Source organism: Mobula birostris, chromosome 8 (genome assembly GCF_030028105.1).
Source record: "Mobula birostris isolate sMobBir1 chromosome 8, sMobBir1.hap1, whole genome shotgun sequence".
Lineage (NCBI taxonomy): Eukaryota > Metazoa > Chordata > Chondrichthyes > Myliobatiformes > Myliobatidae > Mobula > Mobula birostris.
Window position 1 is genome coordinate 167,010,791 of NC_092377.1, and position 27,563 is coordinate 167,038,353.

The window sequence follows — 27,563 nt, forward strand, 5'->3', positions numbered from 1 at the left end:
TTGACCAGGATGGAGATGTTCAGGGACCAGGTGAGATCCTCGGAAATGTGGACACCAAGGAATTTGAAGCTTGATACACACTCCACTACAGCTCCATTGATGTAGGTGGGGACGCGAGTGTGGCTCCTAGAACGCCTGAAGTCCACAATGATCTCCTTGGTCTTCTGGGTGTTAAGGGCCAGGTTGCTGACGGCACACCACGCGGCCAGGTGCTGGACCTCATCCCTGTAGGCTGTCTCGTCATCGCCTCACTACCCGAGGAAAGGGTAGAGAGACAGCTTTGCAATTTTTAAATGCCTTTCATGTCCAATACAATTTACTAAATGGAGCATCTTTAATATATTCTCACTGCTACAATGCTAATAGAGTGCCGATGCCAGCAACAAGAATACACCTCTGGGATTAGAATAAAGATCTCCCTCCCATTCACAAGCTGAACTCTTACCTGCGAGGACACTGGTGATTGTACACAACACAATTTCTTAATGGCGTGGTAAAGGTCGTCACGGTTACCAGTCACTATACACACCACAATCTGAATTGAACTCTGAGAAAATGAAAGGTGCAATATATTAAAGGGTCAGCAGACATGGAACTGGATCAAGGTAACATTTCACCTCTGAAGTCTGACACTTGATAAAGGAGGACAGGCGACAGCTAGAGCTGAGGATGTAGGGAAGAGAAGGGATAAGAGCAATTTCCTTGAATTTAGTACTGATTAATGTCCCTCACTGTACCAGTTTTAAACTTCCATTCCCTTCTCTAAACCCAGTGACGGGGTGGGGGGGGGGGGGGGAAGAAATAATCTTCCACTTTCCAATTCTTAGAATGACACCAAGCAATTAACTTAGTCATACAGCAATTTGTAAAGTGAACTTGGCAATATTTCTCATTCAGCTACAGGACAAAGCATAGGTGAACCATTTTCAGTGGTGGACGTGATTCCCACAGTAGGATTCTGTTGTGAAGGGTTGTTATCCTCATCCAACGGGACAGATAGAATCCCAGTCTCTGAGGCTGTCTTTTTTGTCAAGTGGATTAAAGGGGAGAACCAGTAGTTAAGAATACATAAAAGCATTCGGCCCAGTTATAGCAATATTGCTGAATTTTGGATATAGAACAGAGACCAGTACAACATAATACAGGTTCTTCAGCCATGATGTTGTGCTGCCCTTTTAACCTACTCTAAGATCAATCTAACCCTTCACTCCCACGTAGCTCGCCATTTTTCTATCCTCCATGTTCCTGTCTTAAGTGTCCTTAATGTATCTGCCTCTACCACCATTCCTGGTAGCATGTTCCACGCGCCCAACACAGCGTCAAAATCTCATCTCCGACATGCCCCCAACACTTTCCTGGAATCACCTTAAAATTATGCCAGATTTATCATTTCTGCCCTGGGGAAAAGGCGCTGGCTAGGCCACTTATTATCTTATAAATACTGTCAGATCACCTCTCATCCTCCTTTGCTCCAAAGTAAAAAGCCCTATCTCACTCAATCTGTCCTCCTTAAACATGCTAAGCATCCTGGTAAATCTCCTCTGTACCCTCTCTGAAGCTTCCACTATTATGAGGTGACCAGAACTGAACACAGTGTTCACTGAGCAGAAGTCAAGATCTGTTGTGGCTGACTAAAGATTTCAATAGACTGAAAAGTCTGGATTATATACATATTTTTGTGTGGTTGTATTTTACCTATATGTACTTATTATCTTGTATATGCGAGGACTAGGCCTCAAGCCACGGTGTCGCCTGTGAGAGGCATCCGAGCCAGAGTGCTTCACCGGGGGTGGTGTGGCGTGGTGTCCTGACTGGAATCAGTGCTGCCCAACCACCCCGCCAGTGCTCGCTGGGCAGAAGACTAGCTCTATTGTGGTCAATTGCAGATTGATGGCATGAGTTTGGACTCATTGCTTGACTATGATGTCATTTGTGCTTGCTACCTTGTACGTGCTCTTGGTGTTATGTGAGACTCTTGGTGCTGTATTTTGCATCTTGATTCCACAGCAATGCTTTTTTGTTTGGCTGTATTCATGGGCATCCCATGTACGGATGCATGACAATTCAGCTTGAATTGAATACTCCAAGTGTAGTCTAACCAGGGTTTTATAGAGCTGCAACGTTACCTCACAGCTCTTGAACTCAATCTCCCAACTAATGATGACCAACACCCCTTGTGCCCCATCAACTTGTGCTGCAACTCTGAGGGACATATGGACATGGACTCCACACTGCCAAGAATCCTGTCAGTAACCCTATAACCTGCCTTCAAGTCCGACCTCTCAAAATGTAACTTTTCCACACTTTTCTGGGTTGAACTCCATCTGCCACCTCTCAGCTGAGCTCTGCATTCGTCAATGTCCCATTGTATGGTAACTTCTACACTATCCACAATAATACGCAGTAGAGACTGGTAGGTCCGAATTTTAAAAACCCTTTGTTGTAATTAAGATGCAGACGTGAAAAGAGCAACCTGCAACGTACGCCACTCTCCAGGTGTGACTGAAGTGTTCGGATGTAGGTCTGGGTCCGGTCATCCTTCAGCTCAACGTAGGCAGGTTGCAGGAAGCTCACACCGATGGGCTCTGCCACCTTTGACATCAACTTGACCAGTTCCCTGGCATATGTGGCACTGTGCTTTGGGAAAAAGAGAGCCCAGCAATGCAATGGAACCTGTGGAACATGCACGGTATGAGAATCTTTCCAATAGGTTCAAAGCAAATTTATCAACGTACATATATGTCACCACATACTACCTTAAGGTTAATTTTCTTGCTGGCATTCTCAGTAGAACAGAGAAATACAACAGAATCAATGAAAAGTTGCAACGGAATCTGGGCCAGCTGGGAAAAGACAAATGGAATTTAATGCACACAAGTGTGAGGTTTTGCACTTCAAGAAGACAAACCAAGGTAGGTCTTAAATGGTGAGCAACAGGGCGCTGAGGGGTGCAGAACAGAGGGATCTGGGAATACTGATCCATAGTTCCTTGAAAATGCCACCACAGGAAGTTAGATCAAAAAGAAAACTTCTGGAACTTTGGACTTCATAAATCAAAGTATCAAGTACAAAAGTTGGGATGTTATGTTGATGCTGGGGGTGCGGCCTAATTTGGAGTATTGTGTGCAGTTTTGGTCACCTACCTACAGGAAGATGTAAATAAGACTGAAAGGTGCAGAGGAAATTTACAAGGATGTTGCCAGGACTTGAGCTTTAGGGAGAGGTTGAATAGATTGGGACTGTATTCCCTACAGCAAGGGTTCCCAACCTGGGATCCACAGACCCTTCCATTAATGGGAAGGCTCATTGGCATAAAAAAGGTTGAGAACCCCTGCTTGAAACTGGAGAAGAATGAGGGAAGGTTTGATGGCAGTATACCAAATTTCAGGGGATAAAGAGAAAAGCAAGCAGACTTTCTCCACTGAGGGTGGTTGAGATGAAAACTAGAGGTCCTGGGTTAAGTGTAAAAGGTGAAATGTGTAATAGGGTCATGAGGGTGAATGTTTTCACTCAGAGGGTGAACTGATTACAACCTTGAGAGATTTGGATAGGTACATGGAGGAGAATGGAGGACTCTGGTGCAGATGCAGGTCAATGGGACTAGGCAGTTTAATTGTTCAGCACAGAGATGGGCTAAAGGACCTGTTTCAGTGTTATAGTGTTTTATGACTTCTATGACTCTTAAAACTACACAATGACTGATGAATAACCAATGTGCAAATAAAAAGAAAATATAAGTAAATAAATAATACTGGGAACATGAGTTATAGAGCCTTTAATGGCTAGAAGATCCTTCTTGCTGAATTGGAGAGAGATTACTCCTCCTACCACATTTCATTGGTTTTCTCAAACTAGGCTGTGTTTAAATTTGGAAAAAATTAGAAGTGTTGTTTATGACCCCTCCATCAAATTCGAAAAGACTTGGAGGCCATTTATTCAACATTTTCATATGATGTAATTTGCCCATTTCCAAACTTATTTAACTTCTTTGTAATGTTGGTTGAGAGGAACGGAGTCGTTGACACTAAGGTTTTCTTTTTTCTCTTTGTTTATGATGTTACAAAACAGCCCATGTCTTTTTTTTTTTAAGTTTAGTTCATTAATTCTGTTTAGACTAGTTTTTTTTTGGGGGGGGTTATTTTTTTTTTCCTTTTTCATGACTTTTTTTTTTAGGTACTTTTCTTTGTTTTATATTATTCATCTGTATCCTATATGATTGGGATTTGTATCATTTAAGTGTTATCTGGCTTTATAACCACTTATGTTAATTTTAATTATAACAATGTGTTCCCAATAACTTCGTACTACTACCATGTTATGTTTATTTCTATGGTTAATAAAAAAATTGAAAAAGAAAAAAAAAGAAAGGAAAAGAAAGTAAAAGTGAGCCCATAGGCTGTGGAATCAGTTCAGAGTTGAGGCTAGTGAAGTTATCAACACTGGTTCAGGAGCTTGATGGCTGTAGGGTAATAACTGTTCCTGAACCTGATAGAGTGGGACCCAAGGCTCTGTACTCCTTGTCCGAAAGCAGCATTCCACCCCACAACCCTTCACCCTGCCTCACCACCCTTGATGCCAAGTACGATTAAGTTCTCAGTCTTGTACAGCATTTCCACAGGAAGTTTTAACATTAGACTACATAATAATACCTTTAGCACCTGCTCTTGTCCAAGTGACTCTTTAATCTGAGAATGCATTCCTAAACCTTAGCAAAACTATGAAGGTATGAGGCCAATCTGGCTATGATTGAATTGAAACTCCATTAAATGATTCAAGATTCAAGTGCATTCATTATCAAAGAATGTATAAATTACACAAGCTTGAGATTTGCTTTTTCACAAGGAGCCACAAAGCAAGAAACCTGAAAGAACCCAAATTAAAGAATAAAAAAAAGACCAACATGATGCGCAAGAGAAAAAACAACTGAAGCGAACAACTGCATTTCAAACCAAAATTAAATCCCCATCCAAACCCCGGCGCAGCTCGGAGTTGGCCCAAAAGCCTTGCTCACTCATCAGTTCATATCAGTGGCACGGAGCACAGCAGCCGGGGCAGTGCCACGAAGATGACCATCATGGAGAATGAACGGAATCAGCTCTTATCCTGACCGATGCCCTGTCTATCAGTCTATCTGGGCCAGCATTTAAATTGACTAAACAATGGAAAAGTGAAAGGCCCTGGCGCCCTGGAGACAGAGCAGTGAATATCGCGGAGAACGAGTGAAATCGGTTCTTGCCTCCGATCTGGGCTGGCATTTAAATTGTCTAAAGAGTGAACCGTACCCCGCACTAGGATCTGGGCACCACTGCAGCGAAAGGCTCTGGGCCTAGACCACCGAACCCAGCCCAGATTTCATCGCCCAGCCCGAAATGACAAGATAATTTTAGAAGACTGAAGATCTCAAATATGGTGCCTCAATCCTGGGTTTTGGTAGTTTGCCAGCAGTACAGTGGTGTAGTGGCTAGCTTAACGCTACTAAAGTGCCAGAGACCTGGGATCAATTCCAACGCTGTATATCAATGAGTTGTACATGTTCCATGTGACTGTGTGGCTTTCTTCCAGGTGCTCTGGTTTCCTCCCACATTCCAATGACATATGGGTTACAAGATTAATCAGTCTTTTGGGTGTAATTGGGCTTGAAGAGCCTGTTACATGCTGTATCTCTAAATACAATAAATAAAAATATGAAATACACACCCACAGTGAATGGAGAAGAGTTTATAGTGGAGTTTGATCACAGTACGTTCAGTTTATTTCAAATTAAGGCAACTGTGCCCATAACAAATTAACAAGTGGATAATGCCACAAATATTCGGCAGTAAGAAAACATCTGTGAAGAAATGGGGGAAATACAGATTTCCACATCAATGATCCTTGAACAGGCCAAGATAATGATGGGAAGCTGTTTTAGCGAGATGCAGAGAAGGGGGCACGGCTGGAAGGAACAAGTGATAGGCTGGATGCCCAGAAAGAAAGAAAGATGTCAACACTACTGCCGCTGCCATCAGCTGAAGCAGGGTGATGAAGGCTTGCTGGCTGCATATCATCTGTCTGAAGGACATTTAGATCATAAGACTATAAGACATGGGAGCAGAACAAAGCCAGTGAGCCCATGTTTAAACAAACAGAGAGGGTCAACAAATGATGTGGGAACAGAGAGATACAGAACATAACAATTGCTGCAAATCTCAAATAACAGTGGTCAGGCAGCAGAGACAAAAATAGTTAACGTGACAAGTTGGCAATTCTTCATTAAGGAGGCATGTTATCTGAAATTCAATGTTGCCAAGCTGGAAATTCAAGATGCCATTCCTTAAGCTTACATTGAGTTTCACCGCAACAAGGGCAAAATCAGAATCAGGTATATTATCACTGACATTTCGTGAAATTTGTTTTGTGATACTAGTACAATATTTAAAATACACTAGATTAAAAAAAGAAAAATATACAAAAAAATAGATTAGCAGGACAAAAAGAGACTGACAATAGTGAGTAATGCACATGGTGCACAAGACCACACATGTACCCATGTATGTACGTTTTAGGAACAGATTCTTTCCCTCTGCCATCAGATTTCTGAACAGTCCATGAACCCAACTTCACTATTTTTGCACTAGTATTATAAGTAATTTTTATGTCTTGCTTGTACTGCTGTCACAAAACAACAAATTTCACAATGTATTTCAGTGATAATAAGCCTAATTCTGATTAACCGAATTTCAATTTAACCTATCACGATGCTCCACTCAATTGCACTGATGCAGCTGCCCAAGGGCAGTCACTCACCGGCCCTGTAAAACTTACCCCAGAGATTACTTTCTCCCGTGCAACTTCCCTTGACCAGTTAACATCAGGCCCACAAGAAAATGACTTGTGTCGAAGAATGATCTTCTCAGGAGGTAGGACTCTTGCCTCTGTCTGTTAAGAGAACGAAACAGATTAAAGAAATATTGTATTAAGACCTTAAGATATAGGAGCAGAATTAGGCCATTTTGCCCATCGAGTCTGTTCCGCCATTTCATCATGGCTGATCCATTATTCCTCTCTGCCCCAACCTCCTGCTTTCTCCCCGTATCCCTTCACGCCTTAAAACCATATAACAATTACAGCACGGAAACAGACCATCTCGGCCCTTCTAGTCCGTGCCGAACTCTTACTCTCACCTAGTCCCACCGACCTGCACTCAGCCCATAACCCTCCATTCCCTTCCTGTCCATACAGCTGTCCAATTTAACTTTAAACGACAACATCGAACCTGCCTCAACCACTTCTGCTGGAAGCTCGTTCCACACAGCTACCACTCTCTGAGTAAAGAAGTTCCCCCTCATGTTACCCCTAAACTTTTGCCCTTTAACTCTCAACTCATGTCCTTTTGTTTGAATCTCCCCCACTCTCAATGGAAAAAGCCTATCCACGTCAACTCTATCGATCTCCCTCATAATTTTAAATAATTCTATCAAGTCCCCCCTCAACCTTTTACGTTCCAAAGAATAAAGACCCAACTTGTTCAACCTTTCTCTGTAACTTAGGTGATGAAACCTAAGTAACATTCTAGTAAATCTTCTCTGTACTCTTCTCTATTTTGTTGACATCTTTCCTAAAATTCGGTGACCAAAACTGTACACAATACTCCGAATTTGGCCTCACCAATGCCTTGTACAATTTCAACATTACATCCCAATTCCTATACTGAATGCTCTGATTTATAAAGGCCAGCATACCAAAAGCTTTCTTCACCACCCTATCCACATGAGATTCCACCTTCAGGGAACTATACACCATTATTCCTAGATCTCTCTGTTCTACTGCAGTCTTCAATGCCCTACCATTTACCATGTATGTCCTATTTTGATTAGTCCTACCAAAATGTAGCACCTCACATTTATCAGCATTAAACTCCATCTGCCATCTTTCAGCCCACTCTTCTAACTGGCCTAAATCTCTCTGCAAGCTTTGAAAACCTACTTCATTATCCACAACTCCACCTAGCTTAGTATCATCTGCATACTTACTCATCCAATTTACTACCCCATCATCCAGATCATTAATGTATATGACAAATAACATTTTCACTTAAAGGTGAAATTTTGAGAGTACAGAATCTTTTATGTTCCTTTCAGGTTGAAAGGAAAGGTTAAAAGTTTGAGACAGCCATGGTTTTCAAGGGATATTGGAAACTTGGTTCGGAAAAAGAGAGATACCTACAACAAATATAGGCAGCATGGAGTAAATGAGGTGCTCGAGGAATATAAAGAATGTAAAAAGAATCTTAAGGAAGAAATTAGAAAAGCTAATTTGTAAATTAAATTGTAAAGTAAATTGGATGAGTAAGTATGCAGATGATACTAAGCTAGGTGGAGTTGTGGATAATGAAGTAGGTTTTCAAAGCTTGCAGAGAGATTTAGGCCAGTTAGAAGAGTGGGCTGAAAGATGGCAGATGGAGTTTAATGCTGATAAATGTGAGGTGCTACATTTTGGTAGGACCCAGTACAGATCCCTGAGGCACACCACTAGTCACTGGCCTCCAACCTGACAAACAGTTACCCACCACCACTCTCTGGCATCTCCCATCCAGCCACTGCTGAATCCAATTTACTACTTCAATATTAATACTTAACAATTGAACTTTCCTAACCAACCTTCCATGTGGGACCTTGTCAAAGGCCTTACTGAAGTCCATATAGACAACATCCACCACTTTACCCTCGTCAACTTTCCTAGTAACCTCGTCAAAAAATTCAATAAGGTTTGTCAAACATGACTTTCCACGCACAAATCCATGTTGACTGTTCCTAATCAGACCCTGTCTATCCAGAAAATTATATATACCATCTCTAAGGATACTTTCCATCAGTTTACCCACCACTGACGTCAAACTCACAGGCCGACAATTGCCAGGTTTTGTCTTAGAACCCTTTTAAACAATGGAACAACATGAGCAATACGCCAATCCTCCGGCACCATCCCCGTTTCTAATGACATTTGAAATATTTCTGTCCGAGCCCCTGCTATTTCCACAAACTTCCCTCAAGGTCCTAGGGAATATCCTGTCAGGACCCAGAGACTTATCCACCTTTATATTCCTTAAAAGTTCCAGTACTACCACTTCTTTAATCATCATAGTTTCCATAACTTTCCTACCTGTTTCCCTTATATTACACAATTCAGTATCCTTCTCCTTCGTGAATACCGAAGAAAAGAAATTGTTCAGAATCTCCCCCATCTCTTTTGGCTCCACACACAGCTGTCCACTCTGATTCTCCAAGGGACCAATTTTTATCCCTCACTATTCTTTTGCTATTAATATAACGGTAGAAATCCTTGGGATTTATTTTCACCTTACTTGCCAAAGCAACCTCATATCTTCTTTTAGCTTTTCTAATTTCTTCCTTAAGATTCTTTTTACATTCTTTATATTCCTCGAGCACCTCATTTACTCCATGCTGCCTATATTTGTTGTAGGTATCTCTCTTTTTCCGAACCAAGTTTCCAATATCCCTTGAAAACCATGGCTCTCTCAAACTTTTAACCTTTCCTTTCAACCTGAAAGGAACATAAAAGATTCTGTACTCTCAAAATTTCACCTTTAAGTGACCTCCATTTCTCTATTACATTCTTCCCATAAAACAAACTGTCCCAATCCACTCCTTCTAACTCGTTTTACATCTCCTCAAAGTTAGCCTTTCTCCAATCAAAAATCTCAACCCCAGGCTCAGATTTATCCTTCTCCATAATTATATTGAAACTAATAGCATTGTGATCACTGGACCCGAAGTGCTCTCCAACACAAACCTCCGTCACCTGACCTACCTCATTCCCTTACAGGAGATCCAACACTGCCCCTTCTCTGGTTAGTACCTCTATGTATTGCTGCAAAAAACTATCCTGCACACATATTATAAACTCCAAACCATCCAGCCCTTTTACAGTATGGGCTTCTCAGTCTATGTGTGGAAAATTAAAATCTCCCACAATCACAACCTTGTGCTTACTACAAATATCTGCTATCTCCTTACAAATTTGCTCCTCCAATTCTCGCTCCCCATTTGGTGGTCTATAATACACCCCCATTAGAGTTACTACTCATTTCCCATTCCTGAATTCCACCCAAATAGCCTCCCTAGACAAGCCCTCTAATCTATCCTGACAGAGCACCGCTGTAATATTTTCTCTGACAAGCAATGCAACACCTCCGATTCTATCATACCTGAAGCAATTAAATCCAGGAATATTTAGTTGCCAATCACACCCCTTCTGTAACCATGTTTCACTAATAGCCACCACATCATACTTACAGGTTTCAATCCATGCTTTAAGCTCATCCACCTTTCATATAATGCTCCTAGCATTAAAATAAATGCATTTAAGAAATTTTCCATCTCTTACTCTCTATTTATCACTAATGGTGCAATCAAAAATCTATAAACCTCTGCCTCAAATATTCAGAAAGACTTGGCCTCCACAGCTGCCTGTGGCAACAAATTCCACAGATTCCACTCCCTGGCTAAAGAAATTCCTCTTCATCTCTTGTTCTAAAAAGACCTCCCTCTATTCCGATGCTGTGTCCTCTAGTCTTTGACTTTACCATCATAGGAAACATCGTCTGCACATCCACCCTATCAAGACCTTTAATCATTCAATACATTTCAATTAGGTCACCCCTCATCCTTCTGAATTCCAGTGAATACAGGCCCAGAGCCATCAACTGATCTTCATATGACAAGCTACTCAATCCTGGAATCATTTTCATGAACCTCCTTTAAACCCTCTCCAGTGTCAGCACATCCTTCCTAAGAGATCAAAACTGCCCCCAATACTCCAAGTTAGACCTCACAGTGCTTTATAAAGTTTCAACATTAGATCTTTGTTTTTAATATCCTAGTCCTCTTGAAATGAATGCTAACATCACATTTGCCTTTCTCACCACAGACTCAACCTGCAAATTAACCTTCAGGGAATCCTGCACAAAGAATCCAAAGTCCCTTTGCCTCTCAGATTTTTGAATTTTCTCTCCACTTAGAGAATAGTCTACACTTTTATTTCTGCTATCAAAGTGCATGACTGTACACTTCCCGACATTGTATTCCGTCTGCCACTTCTTTGCGCTAATCTGTCTAATTCCTCCTGTAGCCTACTTCCTCAAAACTACCTGCCTCTCCACCAATCTTCATATCATTCACAAACTTTACAACAAAGCCATCAATTCTGTCATCCAATTCATTGTAAAAAGAATCAGTCCCAACACAGACCCCTGTGGAACACCACTAATCACCAGCAGCAATCCAGAAAAGGCCCCCTTTATTCCCACTCTTTGCCTCCTGCCAATCAGCCACTGCTTTATCCACGCTAGTATCTTTCCTGTCATAGAAAAAACTACAGGAAATGGAGAGGCAGCCGAACAGTCACAAAAGGGACGGAGCAGCATTGCTCTACCTGAAGAACATCACATTGAATGAGGGCAGCCTCTGGGACCTGCTGCATCCTCCAAGATGAAATAATGGAGGTAGTGCAGCAACTATGTTATGCTTCACAGCATCAGTGATTAGGATACAATTCCTACCACTGTCTTTAAGGACACTGTATGTGCTCCCTGTGAACGTGGGTTTCCTCCAGGTGTTTCAGTTTCCTCACACATTCCAAAGACGTACCGGTTAGGGTTATGAGTTGTGGGCATGCTGTGTTGGTGACACTCATGGGCTGCCTCCAGTATGCCCTCAAGACTATATTATCACTGACATGTTTTGATGTATACAAATAAAACTAATCTTAGGTAAAAACCAAAATCTGATCTGCCTCAGGCTTATGGAAGAGTCAAGGACACCATGTTGGGGAGAACACAAATTTTCCCAAGTTTTCTGGAGAATTCCAAAACCAGGAAGCAGGTGGACTGACAACCCTCCGCCAGACTCTAAGGAGCTAATGAGCTCCCTCATTCTGTAGGTGTACACTCTATGGCCACTTTATTAGGCACATTTGATCATTATTGCAAATATCTAATTAGTCAATCATGTGGCAGCAACTCAATGCATAAAAACATGCGGACTTGGTCAAGAGGTTCAGACCCAACATCAGAATGGGGAAGAAATGTGATCTTAGTGACATTGACCATAGAATGATTTTTGGTGCCAAATGGGGTGGTTTCAGCATCTCAGAAACTGATTTTCTGGGATTTTTAGGCAAAACAATCTGTAGAGTTTACAGAGAATGGTGTGAAAAACAAACATTCAGTAAGTGGCAGTTCTGTGGGAAAAAAAAATGCCTTGTTAAGAGAAAGGTCAGGGGAGAATGGCCAGACTGGTTCAAGCTGACAGGAAGGTGACAGTAACTCAAATAACCACACGTTACAATAGTGGTGTGCAGAAAGAGCATCTCTGAAAGCACATATCGAATCTTGAAGTGGATAGGCTACGGCAGACCACCTCCGGTTCCACTCCTCTACCCAATAAAGTGACCACTGAGTGTATTCCAAATTTTTCACTGTACAAGTGGCAACGGTTCTCCCACTTTTTGCTGCACCACATATGGCCTAAGGACCACAAGGTCCAGACAGAGTTTCAGAAAGGGAGGGGTTTGCCTGACTCCACACTGGAGTAACGCTCAGCTATTGACAGAATTGTAACACTTCCCTCTGCCAAATTCCAACCTGAGAGCAGCTTAACAAGACAAATCACCAGGACCCACTTCAAAAACATCACTGTCAATGTCGAGACCCCAGAGGGACAGCTCCTCCTGAGCACTGGCGTTTTCCTTGATGTTGTTCAGGAGTTTCCTCAAAGCCAGAGCACTCTGTTCAGGACTTTTGTTAATCTGTGCAGACATGTCCTGCAAGATCAAAGGAAACCTGGAAATTAGAACCATTAGAAGCACAGAGGAATATGTTCACACACCATTGTTCAGAAAGCCCTTTTCCATTTAAGAAAATATCACTTCAAGGCTGTTCATCACACCACATCAGGCAGGAGGTACAGGAACCTTTTGTCCCACAATACCAAGTTCAGAAATAGTTATTATCCTATAATTAGGCTCCTGAACCGGTGTGGATAACTTCACTCACCACTACCGTGTACTGATTCACAACCTACAGACTCACTGTCAGGGACTCTAAGACTCACATTCTCAGCATTATTTATGCAGTTTATCTTTTGTACATTAGTTGTTTGTCAGTTTTAGTTGTATGTAATTTTTCATTGATTCTATTGTATTTGTTTTCCCACAAACACTTGCAAAAAATTGAATCTCCAGGCAGCATATGGTAATATACTGTAGATGTACTCTGTTAATAAATTTACTTTGAAATTTGAGTAATTGTCACAAACGTCCTGCGAAATGAAGTGGCCACATTTTGAACGAATTGTTGAACTAGGATTGTTCTCTAACACATTCTTTCTGCGCTTCTTGGACAAAAGTCATCCCTCAGACTGGTTACGTGGTTGATATTCTATTTCAGTTTCTGCAATAGTCATAGTCATACTTTATTGATCTTGGGGGAAATTGGTTTTCATTACAGTTGCATCATAAATAATTAAATAGTAATAAAATCATAAATAATTAAATAGTAATACGTAAATTATGCCAGGAAATAAGTCCAGGACCAGCCTATTGGCTCAGGGTGTCTGACCCTCCAAGGGAGGAGTTGTAAAGTTTGATGGTCACAGGCAGGAATGACTTCCTATGACGCTCTGTGTTGCATCTCGGCGGAATGAGTCTCTGGCTGAATGTACTCCTGTGCCCACCCAGTACATTATGTAGTGGATGGGAGACATTGACCAAGATGGCATGCAACTTTATTATGTTGGTGACAAGTTTAAAAAAAAACTTCAAGGTCCTGGGTGTCAATATCACTGAGGATCTATCCTAGACCCAACATTTATCAATGCAGCTACAAAGAAGAAAGACATGACACTGGTCATATTTAATGAGGAGTTTGAGAAGATTTGGTTTGTCACCAAAGATTCTAGCTAACTTCTGCAGATATATGGTGGAGAGCATTCTGACTATTTGCATCACTGTCTAGTATGGAGACACTGATGGACAGGATTGGGAAAAGCTGCAGAGGGTTGTAGACTCAGCGAGCATCATGGACACTAGCCTCGCAACTTTTGAGGGCATTGTCAAAATGCCGTAAGGCAGTGGCATCCATTAATAAGGACCCGCACCACCTAGGACATGCCCTCTTCTCTTTGCTACCATCAGGAAGGGCCTACAGGAGGCTGAAGACACACTCAATGTATTAGTAACAGCTTCATCCCCTCAGTCATCAGATTTTTTTGAATGGACAATGAATCCATTAACACTAACTCATTATATTGTTCTTTTTGCACTACCTATTTTTATATATTCCTTAGTATTAAGTTTATAGCAATTTTTAATGTATTTCACTGTTCTGCTGCTACAAAACAATTTCATGACACGTCAGTGATAATAAAGCTGATTCAGTTTATACTTTGCCTTACAAAAGATTATGACTGAAGTAGTGTTTTAAGTACATATCCAACAGGTTTACAAATCCTTAGAGCTCAAAACATTTACTTATTTAAGAGCTGGGAACTTGCCTGATTTTAATCTCAAAGTTTATTTACCCCATTGCCTCCCCTCCCATGATAGTGATCATTACAAGTTCTTCCATACCCTATCAAACCATTTCACTGGGACATCTGTAGTGCTTTCCACCTTGTGGGCTGAAAAATTTTCAAAACTTATTGATTGTGATACAATAATAATGAATTTAGTACATTACCCCATTCTGGTGTGCTTCACTCAGGAAATCTCTGGGCAGTCACTACTTTAAGGGCAGAACCTATTCTCCTGTAGCCTTGTTAGGTTTTGGCTACTCTTTTACCTTATCATACAACTTAGAAAGACTTTCTCTATTTCAGTAAACAACATGATGCACATCTAGTTGTGCCCCTAGAGAAATTAGAGTTCCTTGTAAATTCCTGACTTTGCATTCACCAGCTAATCTTGTAAGCGTTCGCGTTACCTATACCAGAACAAGAACAACAACGAAGTAATATCATTAACGTTCCTCCTGAGCAATTTACAGTGCAGGTACAACGAACCAGGCCCGCCGAGACAAGAACACTTGTGCTCGAAAGCCCACGCAAAAAGATAGAGCCCTTTGCGCACGTACTTCACCCTGCAATCAAACGGCTGCATGAGTAGTTGCCACATTCTCACATTTGACGTGATGTGGTTCAGTTACCCACCTTCATTGTGTGGAAATCCTTCTTCATCTGATCGGGTATATCCGTCATGTACGACAGCTCAGGCACAAGTAGTATTTCATTCTGTATTAACTAAATTAAAAAAAATTATACACAAATTATAAACGGAATCTGTCTCCATTTTGAAACTAACCTCTGCATTACGTGGACAATTCACAAGTCTAGTGGAGCCTGGAGGTCAAGGAAAGACCGTCTGCACTAGGGTTAGAGGACTGTGTCTGAGCATGCAGGGGTGGGGGAGAGAGGCATGAGGCTGGCTTTTGCTGTTTTGTTGTGTTCTGTGTTGTTCTGCTGAATGTTGTGGGCAGACTGTGTTGGTGCCAGAATGTGTGGTGACACCCGTGGGCTTCCCCAGCACATCCTTGGGTGTGTTGGTTGTGAATGTAAGCGACACACTTCACTGCATGTTTTGGTGCGCATCTGAAACAACCTTTAGCCAAAAAGCCTTTGTGAATGGGCACACAGGAGATTTACTGGAAAGGATCAGGGTTGGTGGAGCTGGTAGGTGGAGAGAACAGAGAAACTGGAATTGTCTCCTTATGGTACAGGAGACTTAAATTAACAAAAAAAAACAGAAAAAATGCAAATTCAAAATAATTATGAAATTTTAAAAAAGGGAATTCTGGAGATACCATACAGGCCAAACAATAGCCACAGAGATGGAAACAGAGTTAACACAGCAGGTTGCAGGTATTTCATAAGAACAGGAGACAGAGAACACAACTGTATGTTAAGTTGCAGAGGTAGTGGGTGGAGAGAAATTCCACTGGGAGAGGACAGGCAAGATGGAGAAATGAAGCAGGGAGCTGTCAACGCAACCGTCTCTGGAATGCTGAGAGGGGAGGAAAAGGGAAAATGCGTCGGATGAAGCACAGTTTCCTGAAGTTGGTGCAAATTATGGATCTGTTCAACATGGAGGTTGGTGAGGTGGAAAGGGAGGGCACAAGGAACTTTTTCTTTGTTCATATCAAGAGAAGGAGGATGACAATGGAAGTGCAGGATAAAGAGTGAACATGCTCAATAGCCCGATCAACTGTAGTAACAGGACGTGCTATAGCAAAAAAATAATGAAATTATGTCCTTACGGAAAGCAGAGTTGTGTGAAGCAAGGTGGGGGTGTAGAAGGAAATGCAACAGAAAATGCTGCTCAGCAGGTCAGATCTTATCTGCCAGAAGAAAAACAGAACTAATGTTTCAGGTTGGGAACCAATATGGAACTCTTCATTGCTTTTCCCAGGCTAGCAGGAGCTAAATTAAAATCATAACAAGAGCTTCACCACAGAGGGAAAATCACTCAGTACAGACTTTGTATGCTTCAACCTGCAAGTAAGGGGGTTTTGTCTTTTATGTTACTGCGGAGGCTAATTAAAATGGCTTCTTTGTTATGTTATAATTGGGAATGCTTCTTTGTTATGTTAAACACTGAGAAAGCTTTGCGCTAGCAGCTTGTTGTGGGTTAGGGGGTGATAAGAGGATGTTATGAACCAATTGGGATAGTTGTTATGACTTTGATGTATCTGGAAGATTTGTATGCGTGGGGTTTTGAGGCAGAAGGCGGGAGAGAGGGACAGAGGATGAACCAGGTGCCGTGATGTCCACTAATGGGGTCAGACCCCGAGGAGGGCATTTGGCAAGGAGAGGAGACGGAGACGGACTTGTGTGGAGCATCTGGTCGACCACTGTTGTTGGTCCCAGGCGGCCGGTCGAGGTGGTCCAAGGGGTCGCAGGGTGAAGAAGAAGGGTCCTGAGCTCTAACTGTTTGTGCACGAAGAGACTGAACTTTGATAAGTGTGGTGCCTGTTATTTTCCTTTTATACTTTATTCTCTATTAATTATATAGTTCCAGTAATATCTATAAACTGTAAATCATTTAATCGTATCTGGTGTATTGTCTGTTATTTGGGCAGGGTGGGGTACATCACACAGCATCCACACAAACTAATTACCCAGTTTGGCGGGGCCGAGGGTTGTTTCCCTAGATGACAGCGAGCCGAGCGACCCTGAGGGTGGCCGGGGGGCTACATGCATTTCCATACTAAATAAGAGTTTAGTTTTATTTGCACATGTACATGAAAACATAGAAATGTGTCATTTATATCTACGACAAATAAAACCTAAGTATGTGATTGTGGCAGCCCAAAAGTGTTGCCACACTTCCGGTACCAAGATAGCATGCCCACAACTCACTAACCCTAACCCATATGTCTTTGAAATGTGGAAGAGAACGGAGGAAACTCATACAGTTACAGGGAGAATGCACAAACTCCTTGCAGATAACAACGGTTTCTGATTATTGGTGCCGTAAAGCATGCTAACTGCTACACTACATTGCTGCCTTAGGAAACCATTTCACACAGTCCGTGCTAGCTCAGAACAGCCCCATCTCCTGCAAGCAGCCATTCACTCTCCCCAGATTCCCAACAATTCCCTCCACTTGTCCACACACTAGGGGCAACTTACAGCAGTCAACGACCAACCACAGATCTTAGGGATAGTTTGGATTGGACTAGATGGGCCGAAGGACCTGTTACTGTACTGTAGTGTTCAATGACTATGTGGGAGGAAATGAGAGCACCTTGGGGAAACTCATGCCAGGAGATGAGCACCAGAAATCAGGACGGAGCCTGGGTCTCCACCTGCTGACCCACTGTGTTTCCCTCCCCACTCTGTCTCTCTATCACACAGTGTGGTGTACAAGGTATTCTGCTCAAATCACCTGAAGACAGAAGGAGTCTTTTTTAAAAATTGGATCTCAGCAGCAGTGGGGGGGGGGGAAGAGGGGAAAGGCAAAAGAAAATAAAGGGTAAAGAATGCGATTTGGGATAACCGTACAGATCGCACTGTACCTGTCCCTGTGGTCCTCGTCTTGGCTTCGGCCGATGTACAAGAAGAGGCTGGTTCAGATCCTGAATAGTAATTCCATAGTTTTTGCTACAACAGCAAGTTCAACAGGTTAACAACAGGCAGTGGCAGAGAGATGCCATTCAACACACCCCACTGCCTAGCTCTCTCAACTCCAGGTCAAATCTCTGCATCAAGACTGGGTAACTTCAGCCAGTGTTGGGGTATGCAATTCTTATGAGGTTTGTCTATCAGGACCTGAGGGATCTGGACAGATGGAAAATGGTGGATGGAAGTCACGCATACAAGTGGGAGGTGTTGCACTCTGAAAGGGCAAATCAGGGCAGGACTTACAGTGAACAGTAGGGTACTGAAGAGAGTGGTAGAACAAAGATTTGAGATTACAGATCCATAATTCCTTGGAAGTGGTGTCACAGGTAGATAGGGTCAGAAAGGGAGTTTCCGGCACATTGGCCTTCATAAATCAATGTAATGAGTACAGCAGATGGGATGCATGTTAATTAAGATAAATTTGGACTATTGTGTGCAGTTCTGGTCACCCACCTGCACGAAAGATATCAAAAAGATCGCAAAAGTGCACAGAAAATTTACCAAAAAGTTGCCAAGACTTGAGGACCCAAGAATATAGGGAAAGGTTTAACAGTTTAGGACTTTATTCCCTGGATTGTAGGAGAATGAGGGGAGGTTTTAGAAAGGTATACACAGAAAGATGGATAGAGTTGGTAAATAGGCTTTTTCCATTGTGGTTGGATGAGACCAGAACTAGGTGGTCCAGTTAAGGGTGAAAGGTGAAATATTTAAGGGGAACCTACGGCTGAGAGCGTGGAATGAGCTGCCAGAAGGGGTGAATGTGGGTTTGATTGCAGCATTTAAGTGAAATTTGGATAGGCACGTAGTTGGGAGGGGTATGAAGGGCTATGGTCCAGGTGTGGATTGGTGGGAATAGGTAGAATACCAGTTCGCATGGACTTGATGAGCTGAAGGACCTGTTTCTGTGCTGTAGTGCTCCGACTGTCAGGGGTCATAGAAGCATCTGAACTAAAAACAGAGGAAATCCAGAAAGGCAAAAAGCAATTAAAGGAACAGAACACAAGTCAGCATGGCATGTTCAATTATACAGATTGTATCATAAGTTTAAATACATGAAGGAAGTCATCAAATCAATTTTGTTTTCCTTTTATAAATATTGAAACTGCATATCGAATCAGAAAACACGATGGTGAATGCCCATCTTGTCCCAAGGTAACATACCAACTGTACACGTCAGGTATGTTTCAAGTTACCCACATTGCAAGCTCACACTATACCACAGGGTAGCTCTGTCACTCCCTCACATATCTTGGTGCTGTTGGCTTTCTTTCATAATTGATTTGATCTTGTCACAGGTACATAGTAATTAGCTGTGTTCTGCATGCCATCCAAACAGATCATCTCAAACAAAGACGATGAGCTTTGTCATGCTTACATCGAAACATCAGGGAAATGCATCATTTGCATCAGTGGGATCTGTATGGATATCCTAAATCGTATTCTTTGTCCTTTATTTTCTCTCAATTCCCGCCCCCCCCATTTCAATGACATACCCTCAACTCACCACCTCTAACTCTACATCTTCGCAATGACATGCCCATAACTCACAACCTAACTAATAAGTCTTTGCAATGACGTGATGCTTACAACTCACAACCCTAACCCTATGTTTTTGCTATGATATGCCCACAACTCACTAACCACAATATGTACATTGGCACCAGAAGTGTGGTGACACTTCTGGGCTGTCCAGCACAATCTTCACTTATTTTATTGGATGCAAACAATGCATTTCATTGCATGTTTAGATATAGATCTGACAAAAAAGCTAATCTTTACATCTTTAATCTAATCTAAACCATGCCACAACCAGCCTCTTGAAGCACTTCATGTTTGTAAATGTCAGAGCCATCAGGCAGCAGTCATTTAGGTACTTGACCATATTTTTCTTTGGCACTAAGATGACTGTAGTCTTAAAGCAGGTGGGAACTTCAGATTGGAGCAGGTGACGTTAAAAATAACCAAATACACCAGCTTTAAGGCTGTTACAACTGGGGATGGTAATGGGGAAAGCTCCAATTACCTATTAAATACTACCAATGGCATGCACCTCAAATAGCCTCTGACAACCAGGACCAGCTCCTGACCTTCATGTGTGGCTGAGCTACTGAGCCTGGCAGAACCGTTTCTACTGACAGGAGAAGGGGCAAAGGCGGGTTCCTGGTGCCTTAAAACCAGTCGCTTCGAGCAGATGGGGCTTGTCAACAGTGGTTAGCAGCTCAGCTGGAAAGAAAACTCTGATCTCAAACCTCCGCTCACGGGGAAGATGTTGGAAGTGAACCTCAAGGGAAAAGTGCAGAGCTGGAGTCCCTAAGGCAACCCTTCACCGAGTTCAATGTTGACTGGCAACTCCTGCGATGTTACTGATACCAAACTGTATTGGTCTCTGCCATTCTTTTGGGTTCATCAGATGTGTGCAGAGGGGGAGATTGCCACATGGGAACAGCTTGCTCTCCATATTGTACTGCCCAGGCTTGCGTATCTAGACAGCTGAGATACAATATCCATGGTCAACTCTGACCAACGGAGGCCTCAGACTTAGACGCCAGCCTAAGTACATGATCCATGAAGGATTTGAGTACACACAGCCAGGGCCAGTTGCTTTCCGCAGGTTCATTCTTAAGGAAGGCTGATTGTGTCTTCTATAGTGTTTATGGGTACAGGTACATCAGAGGCAGTTACATACTGTTACGTTGAGAAAGACTGATCCTACAGTTATTTAGTGTATGGCAGCTGGACCAATAACTGAGAAATCTGTACTCACAGAGACCCAAGTTCAAATCCCACCAAGCATGCTGTGGAATTTAATTCAATTAATATTCTGAACTTTAGAAAAGCATCTATAACTAGTCTTGGTAATAATCAAAAATGTTACTGGATGGTTTAAAATAAAACGCATCACATTTACTAACAGAAGAGATTCTGCAGATGCTGAAGATCTTGAGCAACACTCACAAAATGCTGGAGGAACTCAGCAGGTCAGGCATCAAATATGGAGGGGAATAAATGGTCCATATTTCAGGCCAAAACCCTTCATGAGGACTGGAAGGGGGGGGGGGGGGGAGAAACCAGAATAAGACTGGGTGGAAGAGGGGAAGGAGTACAAACTGGTAGGTGAAAGGCAAGACCAAGTGAGAGGGAAGGTTGATAGGTGGGGTGGAAGGGAATGAAGTAAGAAACTGGTAGGGAATAGGTAGAAAAGGTAAAGGACTGAAGAGGAATCTGATAGGGGAGGAGAATGCTTAGATACAGCGGCTTCTATGGGGCCAACCAATGGTGTTATTGTCTTTTTTAAATGAGACATGGAGGAGGAGGAGAAGATGGCGGCGCGACACAGCGTGCAGTGGCCACTCTGGTGAATGATATCTGTTATCTGTCACGTAGGGTGCCGTGCCCAGCTTTTCTTGTGATAGCAAGACTCTGTTGGACATTGGTGGTGTGAAATATTGCAAGTCCAATTCATTGGTTTATTGACCAACAGTGGGAGTGGACAGAGAGGAAGCTGCATGGCCTTGGTTGTAGCGAGGACTCGGCCACAAGCCATGGTGTTGCCTGCTCGCATCTCACCAGGAGAGGGGCATCAGAGTGGGGCGCTCCACCAGACCGTCAGGTGCAGTGTGATGCAGCGTCCATGCGGGAACCAGTGCTGCCCACCCGTGTTCATTCGGCAAAACTCAAGTTGTATTGTGCTCAACTACAGACCGTTGCACCATTCATGGACTCAAGGATTTGGACTATAATTTCTGCCTGACTGCTATGTTTACTTCTATACGTGCTGTGTATGACTGTTGGTACTGTGTTTTGCACCTTGAGCCTAGAGTAACACTGTTTCGCTTGTCTGTATTCATGAGTAAAGATGTATGGCTGAATGACTATTAACTTAAATGGGTGGCCAGTGGGAAATCCTACTTTTTGTGACAGACGAATCGAAAGTGGTCGACAAAGCGGTTCCTCCAACCTACATTGGGTCTCACTGATATAGAGAAGGCTGCACCACGCTCCTGAACCATCTCTATGAAAACGGCCAGCAAGATACTCGGTTACAGACTGGCCACCACAAACATTAGAACATTTGAAAGTTTTGACTAGAACAGGCCATTCAGCCCAACAAATCTTGCCAAATTCCTAAGCACACTGTGTTCAAATATCTTATTTGAAAGTCTCAAAGGTACAACTCTCAACTATACAACTCGGTAGTTTGTTCCGTGTGTCCTCAACTCGCTGTGTAAAGAAACGCTTCCTGATGTTAGTCTCCACCTTTGGCCCTGTGTCCTTGTTGATGGATTAATTGTGATGTAGCAGCTGACATCCATCCTACTTATACCCTTAATGATTTTGAACACTTCTATCATGTCCCTTTCATTCTACATCTACTTAGGCCAAAAAGATATAATTCTTTCAATCTTTCTTCATAGTTCATACCCTGCAAACTTGGAATGAGTTCAGTCACCCTTCTCTGAATTCCTTCCATCACCTTCACACCCCTCATGCAATATGGAGACCAAAACTGTGTGGCCTCACAAGCCCATTATACAGCTTAAAGAGACTGTCTCTTGACTTGAACTCCACTGACTGCATTATATAGCCCAGCATTCTATTAGCCTTCCTAATCATTTCTATGTATAGTCTAACACAGGTAGGCAACCTACAGCCCGCGGGCCAGATACGGCCCACGAAGGTACTTTGACCAGCCCGCGGGCACATATTGGGATACTATGCTTATCCGGCCCGCGAGCGCTTTCTCCTTATCCTGAGCGTTTCACGCAACCACACTGATGGACATGCATGGCATCTTGTTACACTGGCCCCAGGTCCCATTTTGTTCCAAACCAAACACTGGTATATACGAATGACGGGAAGGCAGATTACCTTCTTAATATGTATTAGGTACTCTCCGTGTACGCACAGATTTTCAGATGGGATCGTTCAAATTTGTAAACAGAAACAGCGTCTGTGTTTTAACAAGAAATCCACGCTAAACATCCAGATAATTACATGTGCTACAATACTTGTTGAATAATTCCCATTTCAAAATAAAATCGAAGAAAAAAAATTCCAATGGCAATGAATGCAAAACACAGGAAGGTAGACACTGAGTGCCGAAATTTCCAAGACTCTTGGACACTAGATTACTTCTTCATTGAGCAAGCTGGGAAAACCAGTTTTTTTTTTCGTGCATATGGTCCAAGAATTGAGAAAAGAGTTTTCATCTTGTTTTGCTGATTTTCGCTTGCATGCAAATGAGTTGACACTGTATCAAAAATTTTTCAAACGGAATTGATTGAGATGCAGTGTGATGACATATTGAGATCGAAATTTCATTCTGAAGATGTGTCAGCGCTTGACCTCTATAGAAAATATATTCATCCAAGTGGGAAGTATCCTAACTTAGTGCACCATGCAAAAAAGATGGCATCATTGTTTGGCAGCACTTATCTGTGTGAGCAATTATTTTCAAAAATGAAGCACACCAAGAACCATTTGAGAACAAGATTGACTGATGCCCATCTGGGTAATGTCTTGCTCTTGAAATCAACAAGTCTGACACCCAACATTGAGAAGCTTTCAAGCAACGAACAGCATCAAGTTTCACAATGATTTATTGACTGTTTGTATTAAAATTTTCTTTTTTATTACACTTAATTTACCACCATTCAATGCATCATGTTCATAAGTTTTATGTTTAAAGATTCTGTGTCCTTTTAATAGATTCAAAAGATGATTGAAATAAATTGCAACTAAACTGAGTTCTTTGATTACTAATTGGCATCCTTGGTCAAGTACAAATGATTTCCTAGCATGCGTTATTCATTAATTTGAGGCAAAACATAACTAGATGTATTTAAATGGATAATTCCCATATTCCAAGTTTTTTATGGCATGTATCTGGCCCACCGTCCCCTCATTAATATGTGATCCGGCCCACAGAGGCAAAAAGGTTGCCGACCCCTAGTCTAACAATTCTGCTGAGCTTGCCACCGACATCCAGATGCTGGAAGATGCACAAATCATCAAATGCTGACCTGTAATATTCGCAGAAGGTAATACTTTTCCCATTGGCCATGCAAAAGGAGCTTGTTGGAGCCTTGTCCCAGTCAATGTCATCGATGCGGTAAGTGCGATTGTTGTACTTGGTCATGATGATATTGCCCACCAGCTCTTTCAGACAGACATCCTGGAAGTTCTCGCTGCTTTTCTCGTATATAACATGCCTATATAGGAAAGCATCACTCAGAACGAACAGCAATACATGGGCAGCAGCTATTTAACAGAGGCACGGTTCAAAAACTATCCATAAGTGTGCTGACAATACAACCATTGTTGGTAGAATCTCAGATGGTGACTAGTGGGTGTACAGGAGTGAGATCTGTCAACTAGTGGAGTGGTGTCACAGCCAACAACCTGGCACTCAACTTCAGTAAGATGAAACAGCTGATTGTGGATTTCAGAAAGGGTAAGACGAGGGAACACATACCAATCCTCAGAGGGGAGAGAGTGAGCAGTTTCAAGTTCTTGGGTGTCAAGACCTTGGAGGATCTAACCTGGTCCCAACATATCGATGCAGTTATAAAGGAGGCAAAACAGCGACTATTCTTCATTAGGAGTTTGAAGAGATTTGGTATGTCAACAAATACACTCAAAAACTTCTGTACCCAGGACATCTTCAAAGAGCGGTGTCTAAGAAAGGCAGTATCTATTATTAAGGACTCCCTGCACCCAGGGCATGCCCTTTTCTCACTGTTACCATCTGGTAGGAGATACAGAAGCCAGAAGGCACACACTCAGCGATTCAGGAACAGCTTCTTCCCCTCTGCCATCTGATTCCTAAATGGACATTGAACCCTTGAACACTGCCTCACTTTTTTAATATATATTAGTTCTGTTTTTGCATGATTTTTAATCTATACAATATACACTTATTATAATTGATTTACTTAATTATTAATTTTTTTTTCCTCTATATTATGTACTGCGCATTGAACTGCTGCTGCTGCTAAGTTAACAAATTTCACGACACATGCCGGCGATAATAAACTTGATTCTGATGTGAGAAAAGGGTACAATAGATTTACAGTTAAAATGGAGATGAAACCAGCTTTGCAGGAATTAAATCAAAGATGGGCTAAATGGCCTGTTTCACTCTGATAGTACTCAGCACTTAATGTAGAGCTTGGTAAAGCTGGAGGACTGGCGTTTCAGAAGGAAACAAGACACAGCACGCTAGTGTGACAGTTTGGGCAGGGATCCCCAGGCCAGGTCTGCAGACCCCTCAGTTAATGGTAGGGGTCCACTGCAAAAAAAAAGGTTGGGCACCCGTGTTAGGGTAATGCTATTACAACAGCAGCGACCCAGGGTCAATTTCTGCTGTTGTCTGTGAGGAGTTTGTACGTTTTCCCCGAGACCACGTGGGTTTCCTCCCATATTATAAATACGTGCGGGTTAGGGTTAGTAGGTTTATTGGTTATTGGTCATTGTGGGTGGCAGGGTAGAGATGTGTCTCTACCAAAGGTGGTGTTAGGCTAGCCTGCGGGTCACCTTTGGGCAAGATGCAACACCTAATGCTCCCCCCCCCCCCCCCACCAGATCAGGGTCTGGGAGCAGGTGGTGGATGGTCGTATGAACAGCTGGTACATATCACAAGTCCTGGTTATGTGACCACTGACGCCAGGCAGACAATCTCTGAAGAGCATTGACAATGGCTGGGGTCACCTGTCTTGTAAAGACACTGCCCAGAAGGCAATGGCAAACCACTTCTGTAGAAAATTTGCCCAGAACAATCATGGTCATGGAGTGACCATAACTGCTGACTGCCCACGTCATACAACACAGCACGTAACAAATGAACAAACAAATTTAGACGAATGGTGGTGGTTGGGGGAATGTCATTGAAACCTACTGAATATTGATAGGTCTAAAGAGTATTAGTAATGACTGCTGCCACCATTCTTGTAAAGGCAGTGCCCAGAAGATTATGGCAAAGCACTTCTGTGGAGAAATTTGCCAAGAACAATCATGGTCATGGAAAGACCACGATCACCTCGTCATACAACATGGCACATAACGAATGAATGGGTGTAATTGGGCATAGCAAGCTCATCCGTCAACCATCAGGCTCTTGCACAAGAGAAGTTAACGATACTCATCTATTGAGATGGTCTCACTTGTTACTTCATGCTCTCATTATTTATTGCTATTTATTTACATTTGCAGTTTGGAGTCTTCTATCCTCTTGTTCGTCTATTGATCCTGTTTACAGCTACTGTTCTATAGATTTGCTGAGTATGCCCGCAGGAAAAAAAGGGTAGTATGTGGTGACATGTATGTGCTCTGTTAATAAATTTTACTGTGGCATTACCGTGCTGTATCTCCAAATAAAGGAGGAACTCAACAGGTCAGGCAGCATCTATGGAAAAGAGTACAGATGAAGTTTCGGACTGAGACCCTTCATCAGGACTGGAGGGAAAAGCAAAAGATTGAATTTCTTCAGACCTAATGAAGAGTCTCAGCCCGAAACATCGACTGTACTCTTCTCCATAGATGCTGCCTGACCAAATAAATAGATACATGATTTTCATGAACAGCTGGAGTTCAAGGTTATTAGAAATGCACAAGGGGATCAGTTAAAGTATCTCCTGCTTTGAATTGGGCACTGTGCTACTTACATCACTACAATGGAAAATCATGAAGGAATACATTTCACAAGATATGCCAGTGATAATAAACCTGATTTTGAACTCAAAACTAGCATTTATCGTCAGGACAGAAGGCCAACCATTTCCTCAACATTCTTTAGTACCTACTTGGCTTCATGCCACATACTCACAGAACATCAATAACAGAGTCATTCCGGATTACTTTATGGGTCAGATCGACCAGTAACATCAATCCTGCCTCGGTCTTACGAATGTTGGCTGCGTATCCCGGCCAGATCTGCAGTCTGGAAAAGAAAAATGTCATTAGGGAGAAGGAAAAACTGAATTATCCTTGATCAAGATGGTTGCAATCACCTCGTGATTGGCAGGTTTCAGACAGACACACGACTCAAAACCACTCAGCCTCTCCGCCTGCCCCACTGTTCATTTGCCTACAACTTTCACCTACTGAGTGACCTTTTGCTTCTTGTTTTATCTATAATCAATCCACCCATCTTAAAAACATTTTGACTGCTTCCTCAGCCCTCCGAAGACATTTCCAAGTACTATTCCTTTCAGAGAACACTGCAACATCTTTTAAACGATGACAGCTTACTTTTTAAAACTATGATCCTGGTATTTGATTCTCCCACAAGAAGAAACAAGTGGGAGCCTCAGGGCTCACTCCTAAACCCTTGTGGATAAATGCTTAGATGACTGTATAAGCCCAGGATTTAATATAAGAGACAAACAG

General features: G+C 42.4%; 1 protein-coding gene across 1 annotated transcript in view; it reads right to left on the bottom strand.

Moving 5' to 3' along the window:
• Nucleotides 1-27,563, bottom strand: part of piwil2 (piwi-like RNA-mediated gene silencing 2) — a 109,621-nt gene that overhangs the window by 25,505 nt on the left and 56,553 nt on the right. The window contains exons 10-17 of the mRNA XM_072267267.1: nucleotides 27,001-27,114; nucleotides 24,200-24,388; nucleotides 18,071-18,155; nucleotides 15,207-15,296; nucleotides 12,682-12,822; nucleotides 6,805-6,918; nucleotides 2,485-2,673; nucleotides 446-547 (exon numbers count right to left, since the gene is read on the bottom strand). Of these exons, the coding sequence (XP_072123368.1) occupies nucleotides 446-547; nucleotides 2,485-2,673; nucleotides 6,805-6,918; nucleotides 12,682-12,822; nucleotides 15,207-15,296; nucleotides 18,071-18,155; nucleotides 24,200-24,388; nucleotides 27,001-27,114 (1,024 nt within the window). The remainder of the gene's footprint in view (nucleotides 1-445; nucleotides 548-2,484; nucleotides 2,674-6,804; nucleotides 6,919-12,681; nucleotides 12,823-15,206; nucleotides 15,297-18,070; nucleotides 18,156-24,199; nucleotides 24,389-27,000; nucleotides 27,115-27,563) is intronic.